This window comes from Macrobrachium nipponense, chromosome 29 (genome assembly GCF_015104395.2).
Source record: "Macrobrachium nipponense isolate FS-2020 chromosome 29, ASM1510439v2, whole genome shotgun sequence".
NCBI classification, from domain to species: domain Eukaryota; kingdom Metazoa; phylum Arthropoda; class Malacostraca; order Decapoda; family Palaemonidae; genus Macrobrachium; species Macrobrachium nipponense.
In genome coordinates, this window is record NC_061092.1 from 7,614,729 (window position 1) to 7,639,210 (window position 24,482).

General features: G+C 36.7%; 1 protein-coding gene across 7 annotated transcripts in view; it reads right to left on the bottom strand.

The window, feature by feature from the left end:
• Positions 1–24,482, bottom strand: part of LOC135206083 (dihydropyrimidinase-like) — a 164,186-nt gene that overhangs the window by 133,522 nt on the left and 6,182 nt on the right. For 6 of the 7 annotated variants that reach the window (XM_064237287.1, XM_064237290.1, XM_064237288.1 and 3 more), the window contains exons 2-3: positions 10,265–10,354; positions 9,717–9,918 (exon numbers count right to left, since the gene is read on the bottom strand). In XM_064237287.1, the coding sequence (XP_064093357.1) occupies positions 9,717–9,917 (201 nt within the window). In that variant the 5' untranslated portion in view covers position 9,918; positions 10,265–10,354. Of the gene's footprint in view, positions 1–7,210; positions 7,313–9,716; positions 9,919–10,264; positions 10,355–24,482 lie in introns of those variants that run through there. The other variant, XM_064237299.1, reaches the window with a different exon arrangement.

Here is a 24,482-nt window from a genome sequence, read left to right on the forward strand (position 1 = left end):
CCCTCTTCGAACCGAAGGATACTGAAACCATTTTCCTACAACATAGACCTCTAAGGGTCCTTATTCCCCGCCGTGTGGAGTAACGCAATACATTCTATAACACTCCGTAGGTAATGATTACCAGCGCACACGAAAGTATACTAAATCCAGAAGGAATTCCTTCACCGACGTTCACCGCCTGAGGAGCGGAACGCCACGCCCATTGAAACAATAAATCCCACGATGATCTACGGTGGGTGACCGTGACACAATTACTGCCATTCAGATCGATAGAAATTCCTCTCGACGAAGGAGGATCACTGAATGAACCTGGTTAAGTCAAGGGACAGCTTTGCATCGTCGGGTATATAGAGGTGCCACGCCCTTCGCGCGGGTATGCACGAATGCATCTGCAGGAAGTGACGTCAAGGAAACAAAGGGGTGGATGTAATTGAAAGGGCGAGAGAAATTAAAGGCGACTTATACCTCTGTGCCTGAATACCCATAATGGAGTGTGCATAATAATTAAATTTATAAGAACTAAATTTAAAGGATAAACGTAATATGAGTTACACCTCACATTATATATGTATAGATATATATAAATATATACTTGTGTATATATATATATATATAGTATACATATATTGTATGTTATTTATTTACATATGTATATATTTATTTATATATATATATATATATATATATATATATATATATATATATAAACAGAAACATCCGATCCCTAAATTTCCTTATAAGGTTATTAACTTGTCTCGTGTGAGCAATAGCACAAGCCAACTGAACTACTGGAGAGAGAGAGAGAGAGAGAGAGAGTCACATCTAAACCACTTCGACAAGCACATCATAGTACAATTCTTAGCAAAAAAAAATCTATAAAACCAGAAACGATAATTACAACTCCCATCAAAATTCCACAGAGAAAATAACCAACCTATTCGTGAAAGCAACTTCTGATATAAACAAAGAAGCCCAGATGATAAAAGAATAAAAGACTCACTGATCTGCATCATTCGTTCTTGTGAGTAAACATCGTTCGCGTATTTAAAAATAAACATTATCGTGTTTACAAAACATAAGGCATGCCGTTATTTGTTTATCAATGCATCAGTCGAGAAACAAGACTCAAATGGGCGATAATTTAGTGCCTGAATTCGCCGAGAGAGAGAGAGAGAGAATTAAATTGGTTGCGTCATACAATCATTGCTATAGAAAGTCACTGATTATATCTACTTCACTGCTGTTTTCATACTTAATTAGTTAAATTTGAAAACGATTCGTCGACCACTTTCGGATTACTGAATGTATTGGTAATTAGTATGATGACAATTTGAATAAACTTCATTTTGTTTCGATATTTACCTATGGATTAAAAATATAATCAGTGACTTTCCATTGCCAATGACTGTATGATCCAACTAATACAAGTTCTCTCTCTCTCTCTGTCTCTCATTAAAAATCACGGTAAGTTCGGCGATAAGATGCACCCTTTTCAAAAGATCAATCAGGCCATCATTCTTAAACACAAGTACATAAATATCACCTTCAGTTTGCAATCTTTTCACACCAAGCAATGCTTCAAGCAAAATAAATAAATTCAAGAGATTCCAGTTCCCTAAGTATGGTGCTTTCAAAAACAAATCTCATTTCTATTCAAAACGTACCAAGAAGACGAAAATAAACTTAATAAGACAAGACTATTTTTTCAGGTCACTGTTGAGTGCTCCACTATGAACGCAAGCACATCTGAGAGCGAAAGTGAAGCAAGCAAGCACACTGTAACAACAACATCGGCGGTGTCCTGATCTCCTCAAGCACAAGCACTGATAAATAGCTGTGACGATGAGCAGTGCTTGCGCTTACAAATTCAACTCGTGCTTTTATATCGCTAGCAAGCATAAGGAGAGTTTGTTTGCATAAATTGATTGGTTAAAGTAAACTGCTGTCGTAACGAATGTGGTAGAAGCTGACATAAATAAATTTTGATTGTAACAGTCTCTCTCTCTCTCTCTCTCTCTCTCTCTCTCTCTATATATATATATATATATAATATATATATATCATATATATATATATATATATATTATATATATATATATATATATATATATATATATATAATATATATATATATATACTATATATATATATATATATATATATATATATATATATATATATATGTATATATATATATATATATATATATATATATATATATAATGTAAGTTCCTGACAGGGTATTCAACACTATGATAGCTACCACATTCATATTGTAACTAATGAATTCCTTATTTTATATATATATATATATAACTATATATATATATATATATATATATATATATATATATATATATATATATATATATAAATATATATAAACATTAATATCCACCTGCAATGTACTACAGCGAACAACAAAACACGAAAAAAAAGTATATAAAAATTCATAAGACAGGAGGTCACCAACCAATACGTCCAAAATGATGGATACACGAGAAGGCCAGAAACCCAAGAGGTCGATCTGAAGAGAACATTTAAAATAATGAAGCGGGGGAGGGGGGTGGGGGGGGGGGGGAAGACGGAGTCTATCATAGCAAGGTCGTTCTTTAAACTCGAAACTGAGATTTCACCTCTATTTGGGACTTGCGAGGGAACTGGTTTAAAAGTTACGGGAGTTATCGCCTCGTTTGAGACCCTCAGGGGAATCGCCAAAGGCGAGAAAGAGGTTAAAAATTCGTCCTGGAATTTTTAAAAGAATGGAGGGATTTTCTGACGGAATTCAAGGAGATACCGAGAAGGATGACAAGTAGGGGAAAAGCTTGGTTGGAATTGAAATATATATTTTAGGCAAAAGGCCAAGCGCCAGGACCTACGAGGTCTTCGGCGCTGAAGGGGAAACAGAAACAGTGATGAAAGCTTCAACTGGAGGAAGACGCGCAATTGCACTATGAAACAACAGTTGGGAGAGGGTGGAAAAGTGAGATAGATAATATTAACGAAGGTATACGAAGTATAATATGAAGGAATGAAAGTGATTGCAACTAGGGTGCAAAGGGACGCAGCAAAGGACCATAAGCAATGCCTACAGTGCACCGCGTGGGGTCACAGACGGCGGTATCCCCCCTACGGAGGTAAAAGCCTATCGAATTTTTGCAAAGGAAACAGGGTGAATTTAAGATAAGTGCATGATAGGCATCACCCCAAAAATCTGGGATGTTTAAAGGAGTCAGGTATTTTAAGAAAACTATTTTTTTTTTTTTTTACAGTAGAATGATTCGTAAACTGAGTCTATCTTTAAAGACATATTTCACCTCTACATCGTGAAGTAAACTGATAACTCATGATAAAAATAAACAAATTAAAACAACAGCAATTTGTTGAACGTGAAGAGAATTATGAGCATAACAACAGAACCAGGAACCGTACAAAGATTTCCTACAAGTCCTACTGCTTGCCCTCCCTCCTTTGTACAACCCCTCAGTCCACCCTACGTAGGATGCTTGTACGTGCGTCCCGGCTAGCAACGCTATTATACACATGCTGTAACTAAGATAAGCTGTACCATGTAGCTTCTGTAGTGTCACTGGACTTTTCGCACCTAGAACTTGTTGAAAACAAATATTGTAAATGGAGTAAAAGAATGACAAGTCTGTTAAACAAATAAATGAAAAGTCAGAACAAAATATATGAAAAGAGGCAGCTACCGTTTTACGGCATTTGAGAAACAGAACACTTCGCCAAGACGATTTCTTTAAGGCAATAGAATGTTCTTGTATTAATGTACAGACGGCCACGAAGAATTGGCGTAGTTTCTTAATTCATTGTTCGTTTATGGAAATATTGCCATATGCAGGTGCCAGATTATTTACTTAACAATAAATAAAATATCCTTTCAAAGGTGCTATACTTGAAATAAATTACATTAGAATTGAGTAGACTTATTCAACGTATTAAAGATAATCATTTTGCAAAGTGAGGAAAATATATACCGATGGGTCCACGATTTCTAATTTTATTCTCAACTCTAGCTTCGTAACAGCATACCGAAGATTTGTTTGAAGTTGACTTTGCTGCCACTCGAGTCTTGATTCAACTTATCGTACTGCACTGGGGGTGTTATCATTTCGTCTCCTACAGCCGATAAATAATACATCAAGGCGTTAACATTCTTGAAAACGATGTTTAATTAAAACTAATTTTATCCTTTGATCAATAAAATAATTTGCACGACACATTTAGTGGGCCTTAATTGGACTTCTGATTTTCCCACAAGATTAGCCTAGGTCTTATTTTCAGCATTATACTCTCTCGGATACGTAATATTAATAATATTTAAATCGAATATTATCTGCTTTATTTGATTATTCCCTTTCCCGTTTTTCTTGTTTTATTAGCCATGTTCGCCTTCTTCTTATCCTTTTCATAATTGCTTAACATAATTAACTCAGACTAGGCTATTCAAAGTCAAAAAGCAGTCATAAAAAAAATCAAAGTATATAATTCCGTCTTATTTTTTATCGAATTCATTGCATATCATCCTGTTTCATTTGGACACGTTGGAAAGCTGTGGGAGTCAAACTGACGAGCGCTTACTTTTATTAAAACTTCTCAGGTTGATCTATCTGTAGCCATCCATTTCTTCTAAATAGAACTTAATTCAAATTAGTTTCACATGTATACCTAGACCTACTACCTAAAGCATATTAATAAGTAGCTGAAAGGATAAGAAATATGAAAGGTGACGTTCTCGTTTAAGTCTATTTCATATGTTTTTTTTTTCTTTTTTTTTCTTTTTTTTTTTTTAAGAAAAACCTACTGCTTTAATCAAGGGTTGATCTTTGGACGGCTACAGGGTAACACGAGTGTATGCAATTATTTTGTGGAATGAAAGATAAAGTTTCTTTGACCAGAAAATATTTTATAAACATGCATTTTAAGGCGTCCGTGTCGTCACGGAGAATTTTAAAATAGCCGTTATCATTTGTGATGCTTTCGCACGATGGAGTTCGTAGCGAGAAGTCGGATCAAGTCCCCTGAGATGTAGAAGAGAGCGGAGGTGGCGTATAGGAGTGATGGAAGGATTAGGCCGATGTTAATAAAGTATCTCCCCATAAAATGTATTCTTCAGGTTTTGAAGAAAAAAAAAAAAAAAATGCATGCATCGTTGAAACTGTATCCCTCCCTATCCGTGGTATTCACTGGCCACCGATAAAAACCAAACAAAACGAGTAAGCCTAACTGAATCTCTCATCCACCAAAGATAAGTTTGCTTATTCATTAGACTTATTCATTAGACAACTATCAAAGACATAGATTTCGAGTGTAGATTTAAAAATCTCTTCCTCTCCATCTAAAGTATTCATCAGACACCAGTCATAAGCGTAGAGATAGTTTATGATTCCTGGTTCAGCAATGTCGTGACGATGGCATTAGAATTCAAAGTTCACAAGTGAATTGCTCAGCAACATTTACACTTCTGTATTGTCTTGCTCTCTTGTGGTGCTCCGAGGTGTTCCACCTCTAGGCCCACTAATCTAAATTTGCCGTTCTTTAAATAATCTTATTCTCTATATATGATTCTCTCCGCGTTATTAGCTTCTTGATATCTCTCCAACAGGAACTTGCACCGAATGCAGTGCAATAATTCTCTCGCTCATCGAGGGATGTTTCTTAGATCGATAAACGACACATTGACATTAGATTCCCGTGCACATGAAATCAAAAGCAATAGAGTGAGGTCGCCTGGTTCACAATGTTACGATATCGTTTTTTTTCTTTTGGTTTAAAATTTGATAGCGTTTTATGAGATTCCAATGTTTTCTGTAAAATTTAACAAATGAAATAGTTCAACTACCTTCAAACAATTAATATTGAAATGATAATTTAAGGACTATGTTTATGTTGATATACTGGTGATAGGTGTCTCCTATCTATTTGGTAATGTATATCTATGGTTGTGATATGACGTTTTCTATCACTTCGTTTCGTTCACGTCAATTTTGCTATATGGAAAACAGTTTTACACATAACATAAACATAATGTTCTAAAGATATCAGTGACTGTTTTAAACGTCATTACACATGATTTCTTCCATCTTTGAAAAGAAAAAATAGATACATAAGGCATGAATCGTGCGTCAGGCAGGTGAACGAAAAATTATGAACTCTGCCACGAGTTTTTTTGGCCGACAGTACTTGTCGAATAAATGTTCATAAAATAATGCATAAAATGAAACTATGAGAATAACCAATCAAAACAGAAAGTAAAAACAAACAAGTCAAGTCAGTTCTTTAGACTAATGGCAATCACAAATGCTTAGTGTACCCAGAACAACAATAATTCATGGCAGAGATGCCGACATGCAACAACCATGTATATATATATATATATATATATATATATATATATATATATATATATATATATATATATATATATATATATATATATATAATATGTATATATATATATATATATATATATGTATGTGTGTGTCACAATAAACAAAACAAGTGACGACGCAAATGCGCAAACGCAGACGACACCCTGCTTCCTGTAGGCCTACGCACGAGGCAGCCCACAGGATAACGATTACATAACAGGCCAGGCTTTGTTAATTTTAAAACGAAAAATTGAAGTGGGACATCAATGGAAATTCAACATAAAATCTCATGGCGTGGTATTCAACACAGTTCCAAAATGTTTAAGATAAACGAAATACAAAAGACTAACGCAGAACGTGAATAGCAACAAAGCGGGAAGGCGCATCGCAGTCGCAACTCGCAGGATCCGTGAAAAAAAAAGTATTATATTACTACCTGGCACCTCTCCACTCATCCTACCTTACAGTTACAAGAGATAATTTCTGTGTTCGGTAACCACCTTCCACATTCTCCTTACGGGAGGTGCTATTACTGACCAATCCGTCCGGCCACTATTTGCATGCGAGTCACTGCAAGCACACACGCAACGTCCATCAGGAATGTAAACAAAACGTTACGGTTTCACTCAAGGATGTAAAAATGCTGTCCCTTTTCACCTAAATATTATCAAATAGGACCTTCGGAACCTACGCTTGGATAACGACGATATGGAAGAGAGTCGACCAGCTGATCGTTGCATTCAATCAAGCAGGGATCGCCCCCCCTCTAGCCCCCAACCCCCTGAGGCAACAAACGAAATGGAATTTGGAGGAAAACTTACAGCCCGGAGGGATCCACCTACAGCCTCGAACCACAAACACAGATCCTCCTCACTAACGCCGCCACACTCGTGGGGGTGTGGCCTTGAGTGGTGTGGCTCGGGTGGTGGTACTACCCGCTGAGGGGTTTTCGGGAATGCCAGGTATATAGTTGTTTTGCTTTTAATTAACGCTTTGTGTCACATTAGACCGACCTGATAGGTAGCAAAATAACTTATATGTAAAGACACGACTATATTTGTATGGCATTGCAATTCAGGAAGAAGAAATAACTTAACAGTAGCCTGGAGTATGGCAGCGTTGCCAATTCGTGACTTAGGGAACATTTATTCGTACGTATTCGTAAGATTCCTACGCATTACGTTTAAAGTTTAATTACGGATACGTCCAAATGCTTTCTTCAAATTCCAACGATATCAAACAATCTTACACCACGAGCATTTTACTGAAACTATTCAAAGTATCGACCTAAGTGAGAAAATACGAACGTTTAATAAAAAATTAAGTAAGTCAGACGTGACGATAACTATTGCAACGTCTCCTAACCACTAGAGAACGGTTCAGCCTAAAAGAAGTTTGACGATCATCAAACATCTCCTCCTGGAGCCTTGATAACGTTGCATTGCCGAAATAAGCACTTGAGAGATTGGTTAATACTGGTTTATTTGAAGAGACATGCTCTTCGCGCTTGTACGTACGCGATTCACCAAACACGTTTAGTTAAACACCGAGACAAGAATGTTTTTAAGCTTTGATAGCGTGTTCATGCTGAATAAAAAAAATGACAATTATTCTTTTAAAGAATACGTAAAGCTCGCTTCAGTTTTATATTCATTGTTTTATTCATGCTGAATAAAACAATTTGACAATTATTCTTTTTAAAGAATACGTAAAGCTCGCTTCAGTTTTATATTCATTTATACACACTATTTGCACTGAAAACCAGGCAGCTCTCGTTACATCAAAAGACAGAGAACTGTACAGCTATAAAATATAAATATTCTTTCGATTGGAGAAGCTAAACAACGTTGTATGGTATCATTCAGCCTTTAAAAGCGCCAATGTCATCCATGGTTTCAAGGTCATGGAGATGCAACTTTGGGTATATATATATATATATATATATATATATATATATATATATATATATATATATATATATATATCCCCAATGTTGCACTAGGAAGTAATAGTTAGAGGTGTTGAAAAGCAAGGTAGAAGAAAGGAAGCGAGAATGTTAGTAGAGCAAAAGAATTAAATGTGGATCGTGACCTTTTTATATTCATTTCGGATTTCTGCATCACGGTAATAACGACCATTCCCAATCTTCATTTTACTGAAGAATAACAAAAATTGTCTTTAAAAGAATACCATAAGATATTCACGCGAAGATACACGAGACCTATAATATAACAAACATGAGCTAAAACTGTTATCAAATACTCAATGCAGACCTCTAGTCATAATAATAAATAATATTTTATAAAGAAAAAATAGACAATCCTCTGTTTTCCTTTATTTTCATTCAACTGGTGGCAACAATAATATGACCACGGTGAAAAGGAATAAAAATTCTCCAAAGAGTCTACGTGACCCAGTTTTACATTCTCATAAAAGACAGTCGCAAAGTTTCTCGGCCAAGACTTTAATGAACTTCCTGGAATAAAAAATTCATGTTGGCGAGCTCTCTCTCTCTCTCTCTCTCTCTCTCTCTCTCAGCCACAAATAAAACGACAAACCGCCTCTTTAATTAAAAGTAACCACCTGATGATTCACGAAATACAAAAGGAAGGTAGCGAATTCCACATTCAAGAGAGGATGAGCTTACAACTCTGAATGACCATCGATTTCGTAACCTGCCCACAATATTCATTTTTATATTTACTTGTAGAACGGAATGGAACGTAACATTCACGCCAAGGGTTAAGCGCTGGGATCTATGAAGTCATTCAGTATAGCAAGGGAAATCGAGAGTAGAAGGTTTGAAAGGTGCCACAGGAAGAGAACCTCAGAGCTGTACTTTGAAATAATCGTTAGGAGAGGGTGGAAAGTAGGATGGGAGAAAGAGAATACGAACGGAGGTACAGTAAAAGGAATGAAAGAGGTTGCAGCTATAGTAGATTCACATCAGCCGTGAATCCGATGTCTAGGGCATTCCTTTACGATGCTGCTGATTAGCTGTTGATAAGCTTATCACAGGGCTGGAAACTCTCAGTCTCTCGAGAGAGTTCACATGGGAAGGATGTATAATCCACCTCTCCTGTGGGATACGACTTTCAAAAGTATCCCTCAGGAGAGGTGGAAAATACATCCTGCCTATGTGAACTCTCGAGAGAGACTGAGTTTCCAGCCCTGTGATTGGCTCATCAACAGCCGATCAGGAGCGTCGTAAGGGACTGGCCTAGACATCAGATGCACAGCTGAGGTGAATCTACTACAGGAGCGAAAGGGATATATTTACTTTTAAATTAACTTCACATCCATTAGAATTATGTTACAAAAACTCACCTCCTTCTTGAGGGCGTCTGCAGATTGTTCGGACGGCAAGTAAGGAGTCTTTTCCACAAACGCGTCGGGGACGTAGCCGAAGAAGGAGGTACCCAGCGTCCTGGGCTTGGGCTTATCTTGCCCAAGACCCGGGATCCACTGGGGCACGTCATCGTCCTTCTCCTCCTGGTGGCGGGATGCACGGCGAAGACCAGCAGACATCCTGACGGAGGAGAATCGCGCAGTAAAAAATGAAAATACTGAATAACCAAAAATATACAAACGATTTAGCATCATTGACGTAAACTGAGTCCCTGTCTCTCTTCCTCTCAGCAGAATAAAACTGACTATACGTCATTAATGAACTAGAAAAAATAATATTAAATGCATATCTCAACCCATTGACCTCCCCTATCCAGTCCTTGTTCACTACAATCAAACCAGTTTTATGGAAATAATGGCCAACAGTTATGACGTATCTTTAGCCTTTGGCATGATTAGGTTTCTACTAATATTCAGGTTTAAATAGACTGTAAAGGGTTATGAAGACACATTTTGCAAAGTCTTACCTGTTGAATGTTTTAGGGTCCGATTTTGGCTAGGTCAAGCGATGCAGGATCTCGGATTATTTTTACTTCTCAAAAACAAGGAGTGCACACCTGGAAAAAAGGATATACAATGAACGATGAGGAATATAAAAGAAAACAGATAATCAAGTAGAATATCGTTACAGCTGTAGAAGCGTGTCAAATCTGAAGTCAAATTTCTGTTTTGGCTCTTTATATTAAAGGCTATGAATACATTAAAATGTCAGACAACTCTAAAACGCTGTTTGCCCACAGAGAGCAACATGAAGGAATATTCCTATTCTGCTTACCTCTGCATACGATTACAATTGCAAATATCATTTTCCCATATGACATGGAAAATATAAATATCGTGTTACTATATGACATGGAAAATTAAAATATGTCACGCAAAACTTCAAAAAAATTCAATAGCGCCATATGAAATAGGACATAAATATATCATCATATGTCATGGAAAAATATATCTTAATACAAAGCGGCATGAAAAATGTAAATGTTTTAAGGAATATGCTCTAGACAAAGAACCCTCATTATACATGATATATACTTATATGATCCATTTCACTTAAGATACCGGTCTGTAATGACGAGAGCCATTGGCCTCTCATTAGGCTGAATTTACCCTCTGGCCTCGAACAACCTCTGACATCATAAATCACCGTAATAATCAGGCCGAGATGATTGCCGTAAACGATTCTGGGCCTGGATAATCATCCAGAGAGAGGGATCCGGCGACGTCGTAAATAGGGAGGCTCCCTCTTATTATGCACGCTAATTTGCTTCATTAAGAGATGGAACTTTTTTCAGTCGTTCAATCGACTAGCTTGAACTGGGTCAGGAGGTCAAGACCTATCCTGATTAACTTAGAGGGGGAGAGGGGGGGTTCCGTAGGAATTCTCTCTCTCTCTCTCTTTTACGTGAGTTGTGTCACTTCTGCTGAACTATATCTAAATATCGTATATATATATGTATATATATATATATAATATATATATATATATATATATATATATATGTTCCATGACATAAATTTTAGCCGTTTGCATGCAAGTTGCCTATTCATCTCATGCACTAGTTATACCATCTTTTACCGGTTTATTCAGCCATTCACTTGTTCTCTGTCACCACACACTATATATATCTATTATATATTTGGCAATGTATGTATGATTGTATCTATGTATGTTTGTATGTATGTATGATTGGTATGGGCGCCCGGGCCGTCGGTCTGACGGGACTGAGATTCGGAACCGAGATGGGTTTCCACCCCGGGAAGGTCAAGACCTATGTTTGGGAGCCCGGAAGCCCCGGGAGCCCGGAAACCCCGGAAGTCCGGAAACCCCGGGACCCCGGAAACCCCGGGACCCGAAACCCCGGGAGCCCGGAAACCCCGGGAGCCCGGAAACCCCGGGACCCCGGAAACCCCGGGACCCCGGAAACCCCGGAGCCCGGAAACCCCGGGAGCCCAGAAACCCCGGGAGCCCAAAATTCCTACTTTCTCCGAAGGGTGAGAAAGGATTCCGTGAAACAGAGCTGGTTCTGCCCATGAAATGGGGCTAACTATGTCCGTAGACTTAGTTACTTTACAAATTTCTGTATACATATGACTTGCCATTGGAAAAAGAATACTATAGGGTAAACATATATGCCATGAAAGAGGGTGGTTTGAGAAGGGGGTTGATAGAGAGAGAAAATGAGAGAGAGTAGACCGGGTGTTAGGGAGAAGAAAGAGGAAACAAGACAGACAGAGAGTTGGTATTGCTGAGAAGAAAGAGGGTAAGAGACCGTGATTGCTGGAGAGAAAAAGAGAGAGTAAGAGAAAGGAACGAGAGAGAGAGAGAGAGAGAGATTATTACATATATATAGATTTATTTATTTAAAAATTATATTATATATATATTATATATATTATATATATATATATATATATATATATATATATATATATATATATATGCTCTGGGTTACACGGACCAATCTAGCTGGGACCCGCCCCCGTAGGGCGGGTAACCAGCTGAGCATATATATATATATATATTATATATATATATATATATATATATATATATATATATATATATTATATTAGGAATAAAACAGCAAACAGCCATCGTAGCATTGTAAAATTATTGGCCAAATATTTCGAGTATTCAACAGGGCTGTAAAATACACGAATAAAAATTAAAAAAGGACTCGGTTAAAAAAAAAAAACTCACAAAGTCTAAAAACAAGAAACTTGAATTTAAAACACACAAAAAACAAGCTAAAAACGTTTTAAAAAAAAAAACATTGAAAACCTACTAAAACTGGAAAAAACTTTTAAAATTGTATATATAAAAATTATGGTGTTGAAATGTATTAGCACCTTACTCTATCTTGAGCTAAGAACTGAGTAACATTCTCAGTTTTTCAGGAGGACGACGTCAACTTACTATGAAATTCAGGGCCTCTGTAACACGGTTTTTTGGCCTTTGGTCCTTATCAAAGCATCGGAGTAGCTGAAAGTTGACATATGTATATTTTACACCTACACACAAATTTTGTCAGCATTATCAATAACCTAACCCGATAGTTTTAATTTTTATAGAGTAAAAATGATCTAGCCGACGCCCATGGCCAATGATTGCAAGCCAAGAGTCGAAAACATTCATTACGTAAGCAAGGTAAACATCGTTTTACGAAATGTTGCCCCGCCCATCCACCAGACAGAAAACCCATTCACCTTATTCCATCGGCTCTGAAACCCATAGTAGTCAAGAATGGCTAACAGGATTTGGAATAGTCCCCGTGGTTGCAAAAATGCATTTGTCTTACGACTTGCAACTTTATACAGTCAAGAGAAAGCCCGTGGCCATACTTACTATAGCCTGAATAGGTAATTATTCAGTTTCTAGTTTAAATCCAATGTTTATGGTCTGATTTGTATTTAGCGTAACGTGATTATAATACTTGTAATGTCATTCAGAATTTTGAACATTTCCATTAACTATTCACTATGCCACAAAGAGAGAGAGAGAAAGAGAGATTGTATGTAAAACAGTTTTTATATAACTATTTTTGTTAAAATAAGATTTTATCCAAAGTAAATAGAAGCTTCTATGTGTTAAAATCTCCAGCAGACCAACAGATCATCCGATATAAATTTTTTTCTTCTTCTTTAGTCTATACGACCATGTTGGATATAAAGACTTTATGAATGGCGGAACGATACATAGATGTGGGTGGGGTATCTGTGCTAGCGTAGTAATACTACTGTAGCAGTAGTGCCGCAAAATTAGTATAGCAGCAATATACATGAATTAAACGTTTAGGCCAACTGCTGGGATCCTTGAGGATCGTTTAGCACTTCTTACAACTACTCGAGAAATGAGTTTTTTATAGCCAGAAGTTAGATTTTCTAATACAACAATGTCCTGATAGCCTTCAGTGTTATTCTGAATTACAACGAGGCCAAAGTGGGTGGAGCCTCATGAAGTCATCATTCTGACGATAATTATTGGTGAAGGTTTTTTTTAAAGCCAAAATACGGTACCGCTATTTTTTTTTATAGTAAATAGGTAGATAGCCGATAGATAAAATTGCTTGACATTGGATACAGCAGTTATCAAATCAAGCTTGTCTACTATGTCTTTGAAAATTACCAAACTATTCCCTACATCTTGTCAATCTGATTGTGACCTATAAAGTGGATTATAATTTCTTAGGACACTTATTTTGGGAGTTAGACTAATAATTGAAGTGTTTTTGTATTTATTAACATATTTTGTTGGTTTGTTGATTATGACAATTATCAGTGGAGAGGATTCAGAGTTCATAAGGTGTACTTGCTTTGTTTTGTATTTAAATTTTTATGTCATTGTTGCCAGAGGTATAGCCTTCGTTACGTATAGCCAATCATTCATCATCGAGAAAGAGGGAAGAAAATGCTGTCATAAGTTACGTAACGAGTGCGTTCGAAAACCTTATCTCTGAGTAAGTTGGCCCGTCTTCAAAAAAAAAGTCACTTTTACATTATAAGTACCAAATTTATTCAACCTACGTAATGCAGAACACAGTCAAAATTTATGTGTAGATATAATGTGTATTCTGAATAAGCGTTATATCTATGAAATGCATAGATAAAAGTTATTGTCAAAAAAACCGTTTTACAGAAGCCTGAATCTCATAGTAGGCGATATATAAGATAGTGGAAGAGGTGTGGCTGTTTAAGGAAGAAACAAACCGCTTAATAGTTAACGATTCCAGGATGGAGAGAGAGAGTGGTCATTGGGTGCTTGGGCGATAACATTAAAGTCTTCATACGAGAATGATGTCTTGCATTTCTTGCAGTGGTCTCTTATATTAGAAAATTCTTTGGTTTTCAATGACATCCAGTCGGTGACTAACTCCAAGATGAGAATCAGCTCTGACCTTGAGCAATCTCTTAGTGGGCTCCGATATATTTTCCCAACTTTACATTTTGGGCAAGTGAAACAATAAACCAACAGAGACAGCATCAAGGCCTATCCTTATGGTGAAATAATGATGCCCAATCTTCCAGTTTTATATATATATACATACATACATACACACACACACACACACACACACACACATAAGGCGAAACAGCTGTCGCGACAAAATAATAAATGGAAGAAGGAAGTCTGCGTATTTTTCACCAGAAATTGACGAACGAGAATCGAAAAAACTTCGTCGGTATGAAAATACCTGCAAGAAACTTATTGATGCCACTAAAGCAATTGCTTTTAACGAATATATATATATATATATATATATATATATATATATATATATATATATATATATATGAATAACTTGATCACGAAGTATATAAAACGTGATGCTATGTATAAGTAAAGTTTTTTTGCCCACGAATGAAAAAAATGAAGAAGCGAGATAGCAAGTACTTTCGGTCCTGTTCGGACCCTTTACTGAGGCCTTAGTAAAGGGTCCGAACAGGACCGAAAGTAATCGCTTCGCTATCTCGCTTTCTCATTTTTTCCTTCGTGGTAAAAAAACCTTTATATATATATATATATATATATATATATATATATATATATATATAATATATATTATATATATATATATCACACTGAATACATGCACTGCCGTGGGTCCTGTCAATAAACAAAGACACACGTGCTTCGTCCAATGCGTACTAAACATGGCAAAGGAAAGATTATCCTGCAGTGTAATAACAAAGCAGCAGCAGCAGCAGCAGCAGCAGTTTAGGACCTGAGAAACAGCAGCAGCAGCAACAGCAGCATCTCACAGCTTCATTGGGGTCAGTCGTAAAATTGCCCCACGTTCGAATTCGCACGCGAGGCGACGCACATAAAAAGTAAACACTGGTGACTTTTTTTTTTTTTTTTTTTTTTTTTTTTTTTTTTTTTGTTTTTTTTGGGGGGGGGGGGCGCGTTGATGCGAGGCACACAGTTTCTTGTGCGTCAGGGGAAACACGAATGATAGGCAATATAAATGCGGAGAGAAGAAACGTGTTAGTCGCGTCCCCCTTGCCAGAAGTCAAAGACGTAAAATATATATATATATATATATATATATATATATATATATATATATATACATATACATATCATGTATACGTATATATATATATATATATATATATATATATATATATATATATATATATATATATATATTATATCATCGTGCTGTGCTAATTGTTAGTTGATTATACGGATGGAACTCTTGATTTTGATACAGAAATAATAATAATAATAATAATAATAATAATAATAATAATAATAATAATAATAATAATAATCCAAAAATCTATAGTAAATTGCATTATTATGTCAAAGATAAAAACAAACTTTTTCGAGCACCTGATGGGGGGAAAGGTGTTCGAAAGTGTTCTTTTCTTTTACTTATTAATGCAATTTACTATGTAACTGCATTTTTATTATACAACTGCTTTTCACGAGATTGTGAATTTCTAAGCAATAATAATAATAAAAGTGTTTTAATCTTTTACTTATTAATACAATTTACTATGTAACTAGGAATTTTTATTACATAACTGTTTTTCCTGAGATTGCGAAATTCTTAGCAATAATAATAATGATAAAAGTTTTAATCTTTTACTTATTAATACAATTTACTATATAATTGTGAATTTTCATTACACAACTATTTTCACGAGATTGTGAATTTCTTAGCAATAAAGCCATAATTTTGACGACAAGAACATTCATTCACCTTGTCAGTCTATCGTCTCCCCGCACCTAATTTGTAACACTACTTGGCGTACCATGTAAAAGTCAAATGAATCACCAGGAGGGTGTCGTATTCCGGAGAGGGGGAAAAGGGCTCTCAAACGAGAGGAGGAAACACACACGAAAAATACAAATTTGGGGAGGGGGAAAGTTCGAAATCATTCGTCCTCGTTTTGACGAACTGCCGCATCTCTCTCTCATCTCCCTCTCTCTCTCTCTCTCTCTTTTAAAGATTTTGAGTTTTCCAGCTGTCTGCGTTGTCACACTTTCCAACCAAATATCCTCATCAGATGAGTTAATGAGAAGCTCTGTATTATATCAAATTCTTCGGAGGCTATTTTCTCAGAATGGGGAATAAATGGCTAACGCAAGTCCGTCAAACTAGGGACGAATTTATTACTACAGCTGAAAGGAGAACATACGGATACTTTAAAGATAATGCAAGGAAAATACAGACGTTATTCCGTCAACTATATCAGGGAAAACTTCTGGAGAAACTTGTAATAAGCTATTATCCCCAAAAGGGAAAGAAAAGGATCACCATCAATTGCATTTTACATAATACGTTTAACTTTTGTTTTTCTTTAAAGCAGAGGCTAAAGGGTCATGCAACCCGATGCCCTAAACTAGTCCAGGCCCGAAGGAAACAGGAAGACGAGATGTACATATCCTTATTAAAGAAAAAAACAAAAGATTTGCAGACGCTGCTCTTGTCACTCCCTTCTATTATACAGATTTCTCCGAGTTCCTCTATATTTCCAAGGTCATTTACCTATGCATAACCATACACCTATCATCTATTTACTTCTGTTTTCACCACTCGGAGGCAGCTTAGCTCCCCTCTCTCTCCCTCACCTGTCAATCATCCTGGCTGTACGACTGAATCACCATCTGTCTCTCGTGATCTGGAGAGAGGGGAGTGTGCAACTACTTTAGAAACTTCTTTAAGACACATATGACGACCATCTGAGAGAGAGAGAGAGAGAGAGAGAGAGAGAGAGAGAAGGGGGCCTGGTTAAGTTGGGGTTCTACTGCTGTTTAAGTACCACTAACATTCTTCAGGGTAAATCTTGATCCGTCAAAATGGTTTTGTTATATCTTACCTCTGGTATAGATACATTCCTTGGGTTCTTGGGTTCTTTCTTTGCCCTTTTTTTTGGGGGGAGGGGGAGCGGTGGGGGAGGGGTCCTGCTTCCTTACATACTTCAAATGATACATTAATTCCCTCTTTACATGCTTAATATCTTGAAGATTAGTATAGTTAAGATTACAAATATGAACAAGATAAATACCAAAAGAATATCATTATCAACATGCTAAATACCACATATGAATTTATTAACACGCAAAAAAAAAAAAAAAAAAATTTATCAACATCCTTCATTTTGTGATTTTCTAACCTCCTACTAGAAAATGAAAACGAGACATATTTTGCAACGAATAACAAGTTTTTCATTACAGTTAGATAGTGTACTGTCTAATGCTATTAAAAGTCAAATTGATCAATCCATTTCAGAGTTGAGAGGAAAGTTCTGAAAGTTGATTCTCTCTCTCTCTCTCTCTCTCTTCTTCTTCTTCTACCACAAGCAACTCATCAGATTAAATCTTTTTAAAACCTAAGGGGTGTTTTTACGATGTCACCTACACGTCTCTAGCGCCATCTGTTAACCTTGTGAGGCAGTCAGTAGGCCTACGGTGAAATCCATTTCGACCACTCATTCTTCCCTTCTGGGTTTTGACACTTTAACATTCATCATCCCTTAACAAACTCAACATATGGAAGGGTTTATGGACGAGAGAGAGAGAGAGAGAGAGAGAGAGAGAGAGAGAGAGAGAGAGACTTGCGCTCCAGTACCACAAACTTCTGTTATTTTTAAATCAAGAATTGTTCTTGCAGACTTACCCTTTTATATTAAAATTATTTACGAAATATTGCCACTAATTTCTTATTCTTATTCTCTTCATTAGCTATACATACATGTTTAGCTCACGGTTTCTGTCCTGGTGCCGCCAGGCTTTGGAATATCTGAAGCTATTGATCTGGGTGTTAAAAGAATCTTGAACTGAGAAAGGAAAACTTCTTACGGTTTTTGATTCTGTGTTAGTAAAACCAATTTCTCTCCGTATCTTGACTATGTCAGTTCCACACTATCTTCGAGAATCACGAAATTCAACCCTCTAATAACATCGTCTAGGATACATACGTAGGCAGTGTGACATGATGACATGTCTTAGAAACATGTTAACACAGCCATAGCTACGTCTAATGATGTCTCAGTGGTATTTATATAAGTCACTTATATAAATACCACTCTGGTGTTCTTGTATTGAGGATTATTTGTACGGTGGAATTTTTTCGTGTTGACACCTGGATACAGGTGCTTTTCATGGGGACTGTTTCGGATCGCGTTCTCGATGGCTGCTGGAGATTTTGTAAGTCTTCTTCGCAGTCTATGTAACGTGTACAACAAGTTACTCTAGCATAGGTATTGCGAAGACTAAGCGTAATTCTCTGTGCCGGTTTCTTTGATCAACATTCTCCTTCTCCAGCCATAAACTGGAACGTTTTTTTCCTGTTGACTGAGCTCCTCTAAGAACAACAGATTTCTGTATAATATACCGTACACTGTCTTAAGAGCTTTTATTAGCTTAATTAATTTCAGAACTTAAAAATATTACGTTACCATTATTTATAGGTTTTATGAAAAAAATTGATATTGCTACCATATTTTTCGGTCTCCATGACCTTCGTTGTTGTGACACTAAATAATTTAATGCTGAATCAATTACTTTTTCAGAATGTCTCTCTATGACAGCTACATAAAAACCAAAAATCCTATGGGCATACTGCCACCGAAACCTAAGCAAACGATTACTTAGGCAGTTGTGATGATGCTTACAAAAATTATCATCATAATCATGATTATTATTAACATAATCATCATTTAGAGATATTTTTTCAAAGCGGAGGCCGAGATAGCCATAATATGGACCTTTCTAACACAGGCTCAGTCACTGTAAGCGGAAAGGGTAAATGACTCAATAACGACAGAGAAGTATAGGGCTTTAAAAGAGAATCAGATGTAACTGAGTGACAAAATCTAATATATATATATATATCTATATATATATATATATATATATATATATATACATATTAATCCCGTTTTAAAAGCTGTGATAACTATTAAAAAAAACAACGAACAAAATAGCTCGATTGCGGTTATACTAAGTACAGAAGGAATTGCTGGCTGTCGAAGAGCTAAAAAATCTTTACAGAAGATGACGCTTACAACCAACTCGCATTTTCGATATTATTTATATGTTTACGTTGCGGAATCTGCTGCAATTATTACCATCATGAAAGACTTCCTATGTCCGCGTTACTTGGGCAGTTACTAAGTATGACCAGAGTCGATTAAATTATATATTAACCAAATGCATGTTCAGCAACATGTGTCAAGAGGTAATTTACGTAAGAATTGAAAATATAGTTCTTGGGAATAATTTGTCATTCAGTATGTCTTCGCAAAGACAAACAGACAAAAAATAATGTTACTCAGCATAACTTAATTCAGACAGACAGACAGATTGTCATTCAGTATGCCTTCACAAAGACAAACAGACAAAAAATAATGTAACTCGGCATAACTTAACTCAGACAGACAGACAGACAGAAGGATGATGGACCTTCATTCCGTATTATGCAAATTACTGTCAGGATGAGTCACCATCTTTTCCGAATAATGTTCTCAGACGATCTCATTTACATGTAAAAAAAAAAACTGAAAAGAAAGAAAAGAGAAAATGGCTTCTTTATCATAGTTTGACGTGATTGGTCACAGTAAGAAGGATATATTGCTCTGTTTCAGTTCAAAGGGTAATAATTCATTGCTATTCAGCGTACCAATCTTCCTAGAGAATTACCAAAAGATTAGTGTGATAGATCTTTTACTTTTTACCACACACACACACACACACACAAACATTCCCTCCACACTAATGTGACACACGACCGATCCCTCGAAAGAAAACAACTTCGGTCCACGTCATGACAAATCCACTGGGCCTCTGATAACCTAAAGAGTGAATTATGTCCCTCACGGTAGTTATAATATTATCGGTCGAAGCCTGGTAAGGGAGGCGGTATGGGGCAAGCAGCCTCATCCTATAAGGAATTGTTGGGAAAGTGATGGTGAAAAATGTCCTTTGTATAATCGAGTAAAAAAAAAAAAAAAAAAAAACTTTTCTGCAACTATTCCCGACTGAAGACAGCAGTAACACACTATGACCGATTACTCTGCATTGTTTAAGTGGAACTGGTGGTTCGTGGAGTTCGGTCGAACCCCCTCAACTTTGGAAAAAAATAAAAAAAAAGTTTCCAAAACACTGGCCAAACTAGACCCCTTTTGTTGCAAAAAGCAACAGACAGACCTGAATAACAAAGGGCGATTACCAAAATTTGACGGTTTTGAAGCCAATGTTTTTGTCTCCTGAGCAGTCGTTATGCAACCAATTCCCGCTCCAAAATAAGACCTGATTTCTTGCAATAACAGTAATGAAGATGTGCACAAGGTCTGCATTTTTGTGAATTACATACTCTCTCTCTCTCTCTCTCTCCAATAAACGCTGTTTCCTACAGTCACAATATCATCAACAAGAGAAGGAATGTCGGACTTTTTTTTTTTCCAAGAATGACCAAAATGACAACCTTCCCACGATTACCAACAGTTCCGTCCACCTCCCCAGTATTACCAACCTCTCTCCTGAAGGAAATCACGCAGAAAGCCCTGGGGGCCATGTCCTTATACAGTCTTTGAGCGAGGTATGACACTTTAAAATTGACCGCTGAAGAGACTATTAGTTTGCTCCAGTTCCTCGCTTTTTTCGATAATGCCTATGGTTTGTTACGATCTTTTGTCTATTTACAAACACTGCAGTCGTATACGTGATGGTGCTCGCTCAGTAAATTGTTTTTACGTGTGTACCGCTTGTGTGAACAATTTTACGGGTCCTTTCCCTTACAGCAAGCTAAATTTTCCATTACACTAAAGTACAGTATCTTATTTACCATAAGAAATTATAAATTTCAAAGGCCGATTATAAAGGCTCTCTCTCTCTCTCTCTCTCTCTCTCTCTCTCTCTCTCTCTCAAGGTTCAGTTTTGTTAAGAATATCCCAATTCTTTACTATATAAAGGGCAAGAGTTATCTCAGGGTAATGCGTATCAGGAATTCTTCAATTTACCCTAAAATCCTTTACAAAAGGGGCTTCAGAAAATAGCACTAGACGTCCCTTTACTTCCCAACATCATCGGGATAAAGGTGAGAGCTATGCTAATCGCCAAAGATAACAAATAACTGCATATCTAATTAAATTTATTTACTCAACCAGCGCAGTTGGACTGCTTTTACCTGCGTCTGTTTGAACCACAATAATAGGGCCAATGTCAAAAAATGGCCGATTGTAGTTAAGACCGTCGCTAAACTAGAAATTTATCTCTGTTTCAGTGCTATGATGGCCAATGTTATAAGTTAAGCAATCACCACCCTAAAAAAAGCTTTCGTTTGCTGTACTTACCGGAATTTTAATAAAGGAAGCAATATTTTAAATGCGTTTTTCTGAAAACATGGTTTTATGACATTGGCCCTTCTAGTTCTCAGCCCTAGAATTTATCTCGAAACGTTATTGATGAATTTCATTGAAACTTTTGGCACTGGCAGACAACACAGTCAAAGGGAATATTAATTGAATTCTGGGGTGAATTTTTTCTAGCTTACTCACTTGAATTTCAATCCAATGGCCTCTGTGAGACTGTTCCGTAGGAATAGGGTTCATCTTCTGAATAATAATAATAATAATAATAATAATAATAATAATAATAATAATAATAAGTCCAATACCTGTATCTGATGCCCTAATTGCTGGCAAATCGGTTCTGGAGCGTATGCCATTTAACCTTACTGTCAGCAAACCTCCAATCTTTCATTTTAGAGGTAAAATCAGCGAGACTCAATCCGATTACTGATTGATGGAAAAAATGTATAAAAAACTGTAAAGCTAACATTAAATGGAAGCTTAAACCTTCTTCCTAGTCCCGGTCACTATAATATAAGTCACGTTCAGTTTCCATCCCCCATGGAAGTTACTAAAAACCGTTCGCCTTCATTCAATGAAGCACATCTGTGGGATTCTGCGGCTTGGCGTGTGGACGCACTCTAGAGCACTTTGGAGCCACGACCAGAATAATCATACTATAATGGGCGTAATGTCTGTCTGTCTGTCTGTCTGTCATTCAATCACGGCCAAACGGCTGGTCAAATGGGCATGAAATTTGGCAGGGTTATGGTGGGGACCCCTAAGATGGTTTGTAATGGGGTTTCATCCAACCTAACCCCCTCCTTTGTAGGGGGTGGGGGTGAGAAGGGATTCCCTGAAACGGAGCTGTTTCTGGCCGTGAAACGAGGTTGGTTATTCCCGTAGACTTAGTTAATTTACGATTTTTCATACATAATTTCTGTACAACTTCCCCGGAGAAAGTTGCGAATATTTCAGCTCGGACACAATAGAAGATGAAAATTATCATCAATATCGGCAAGATTTTTTGAATAACTTAAATCCATCGGGACTGCCAGTGCACAAAATAACGTTGAAGAACTACTGCCCGGTAATGTTGCTTCGGATTTTCGATCCTGCCAATGGACATAATAAAAAGGAAACTGACAAGTTCCTACTTTCGTCCCTTAAAGTACATTAAGAGAGAGAGAGAGAGAGAGAGAGAGAGAGAGACTATTCGTGTAATCGCCCTTATTTTAATATTGCTGAACAAATAGTACATATAAATTTTTCACTTCTGCACCCGTATTTTATCACCCATCGTAGATGGGTAAGTTTGCTAGTAACCGTAAAAGCAGCAGAGGTGAATTCATGTTGAAGGTAAGTGGAAAAATTATGAATAGTTTCCCCAAAAAATTATGAATAAAGAGTTCTCCCCAAAATATCACGAATGTAAGTCAGCCTTATAATCATCACTTGTGACGTGATACAGAATACAAAGATAACTGCTACCTTCATCATCGTATTATTAAAAATATACAAATTTTATTCTTTACACTTCGGTTAAACTGATATTCTTAAGAAGAACAAACCTATTGATAAACAGAGTTTATTATACCGTAATCTATTTTATCTATAAATTCACGGGGCGAAACTGGAGTTTAAAAAAATAAATAAATAAATAAATACAGCTAAATCTGCACCTTTGGGCTAAAAAAGCAAAGTACTTTCATTAGCATTAACACATGCAGCGAAACGCAATAACGGATGTGTTCACATCCAATTACAGTTTAAACCAATCCAATTCCGAATGGAATTTTATAATTGAACTTGTTTTAAAAAATATGCAGTACCGACTGAAAAAAGTTTATTATAACAGTGAAACTAATTTCTCTCTCTCTCTCTCTCTCTCTCTGTCTGTCTGTCTCTCTCATCTAACATGCTGTAGAGATTGTGCAGTAAAACAAAAGAGTTTCTATTAGTGTTCTCGTAAGCAACGATGCGACTGGCAGGCGTGCATTTACTTTGTTGCAGGAAATACCGGTGGTATACTACTGCAGTAGGAATAACTCTTCCCTTCTCTCTGGGGTCGCCATAAAAAAACAAGGAGGAGGAGGAGGAGGGAGGAGGAGGAATAAGTAGATTTACGTGATCTTCAAACGATCAGCCCGCTGGTATGCAGTATAATAAAAGAAAAAAATAAATTGAAAAAAACCCTGAGACTTGCTTGCTTCCGTACAACTTTAATGGTAAATCATGAAAGAGAGAGAGAGAGAGAGAGAGAGAGAGAGAGAGATGAGCATACCATTGCCGTTCTCCTAACATCCATCACATGAACACATACACACACGCTATTCGCACCCCCTTTCCCCTGTCCCTAATAAAATCTTTCCCCCCACC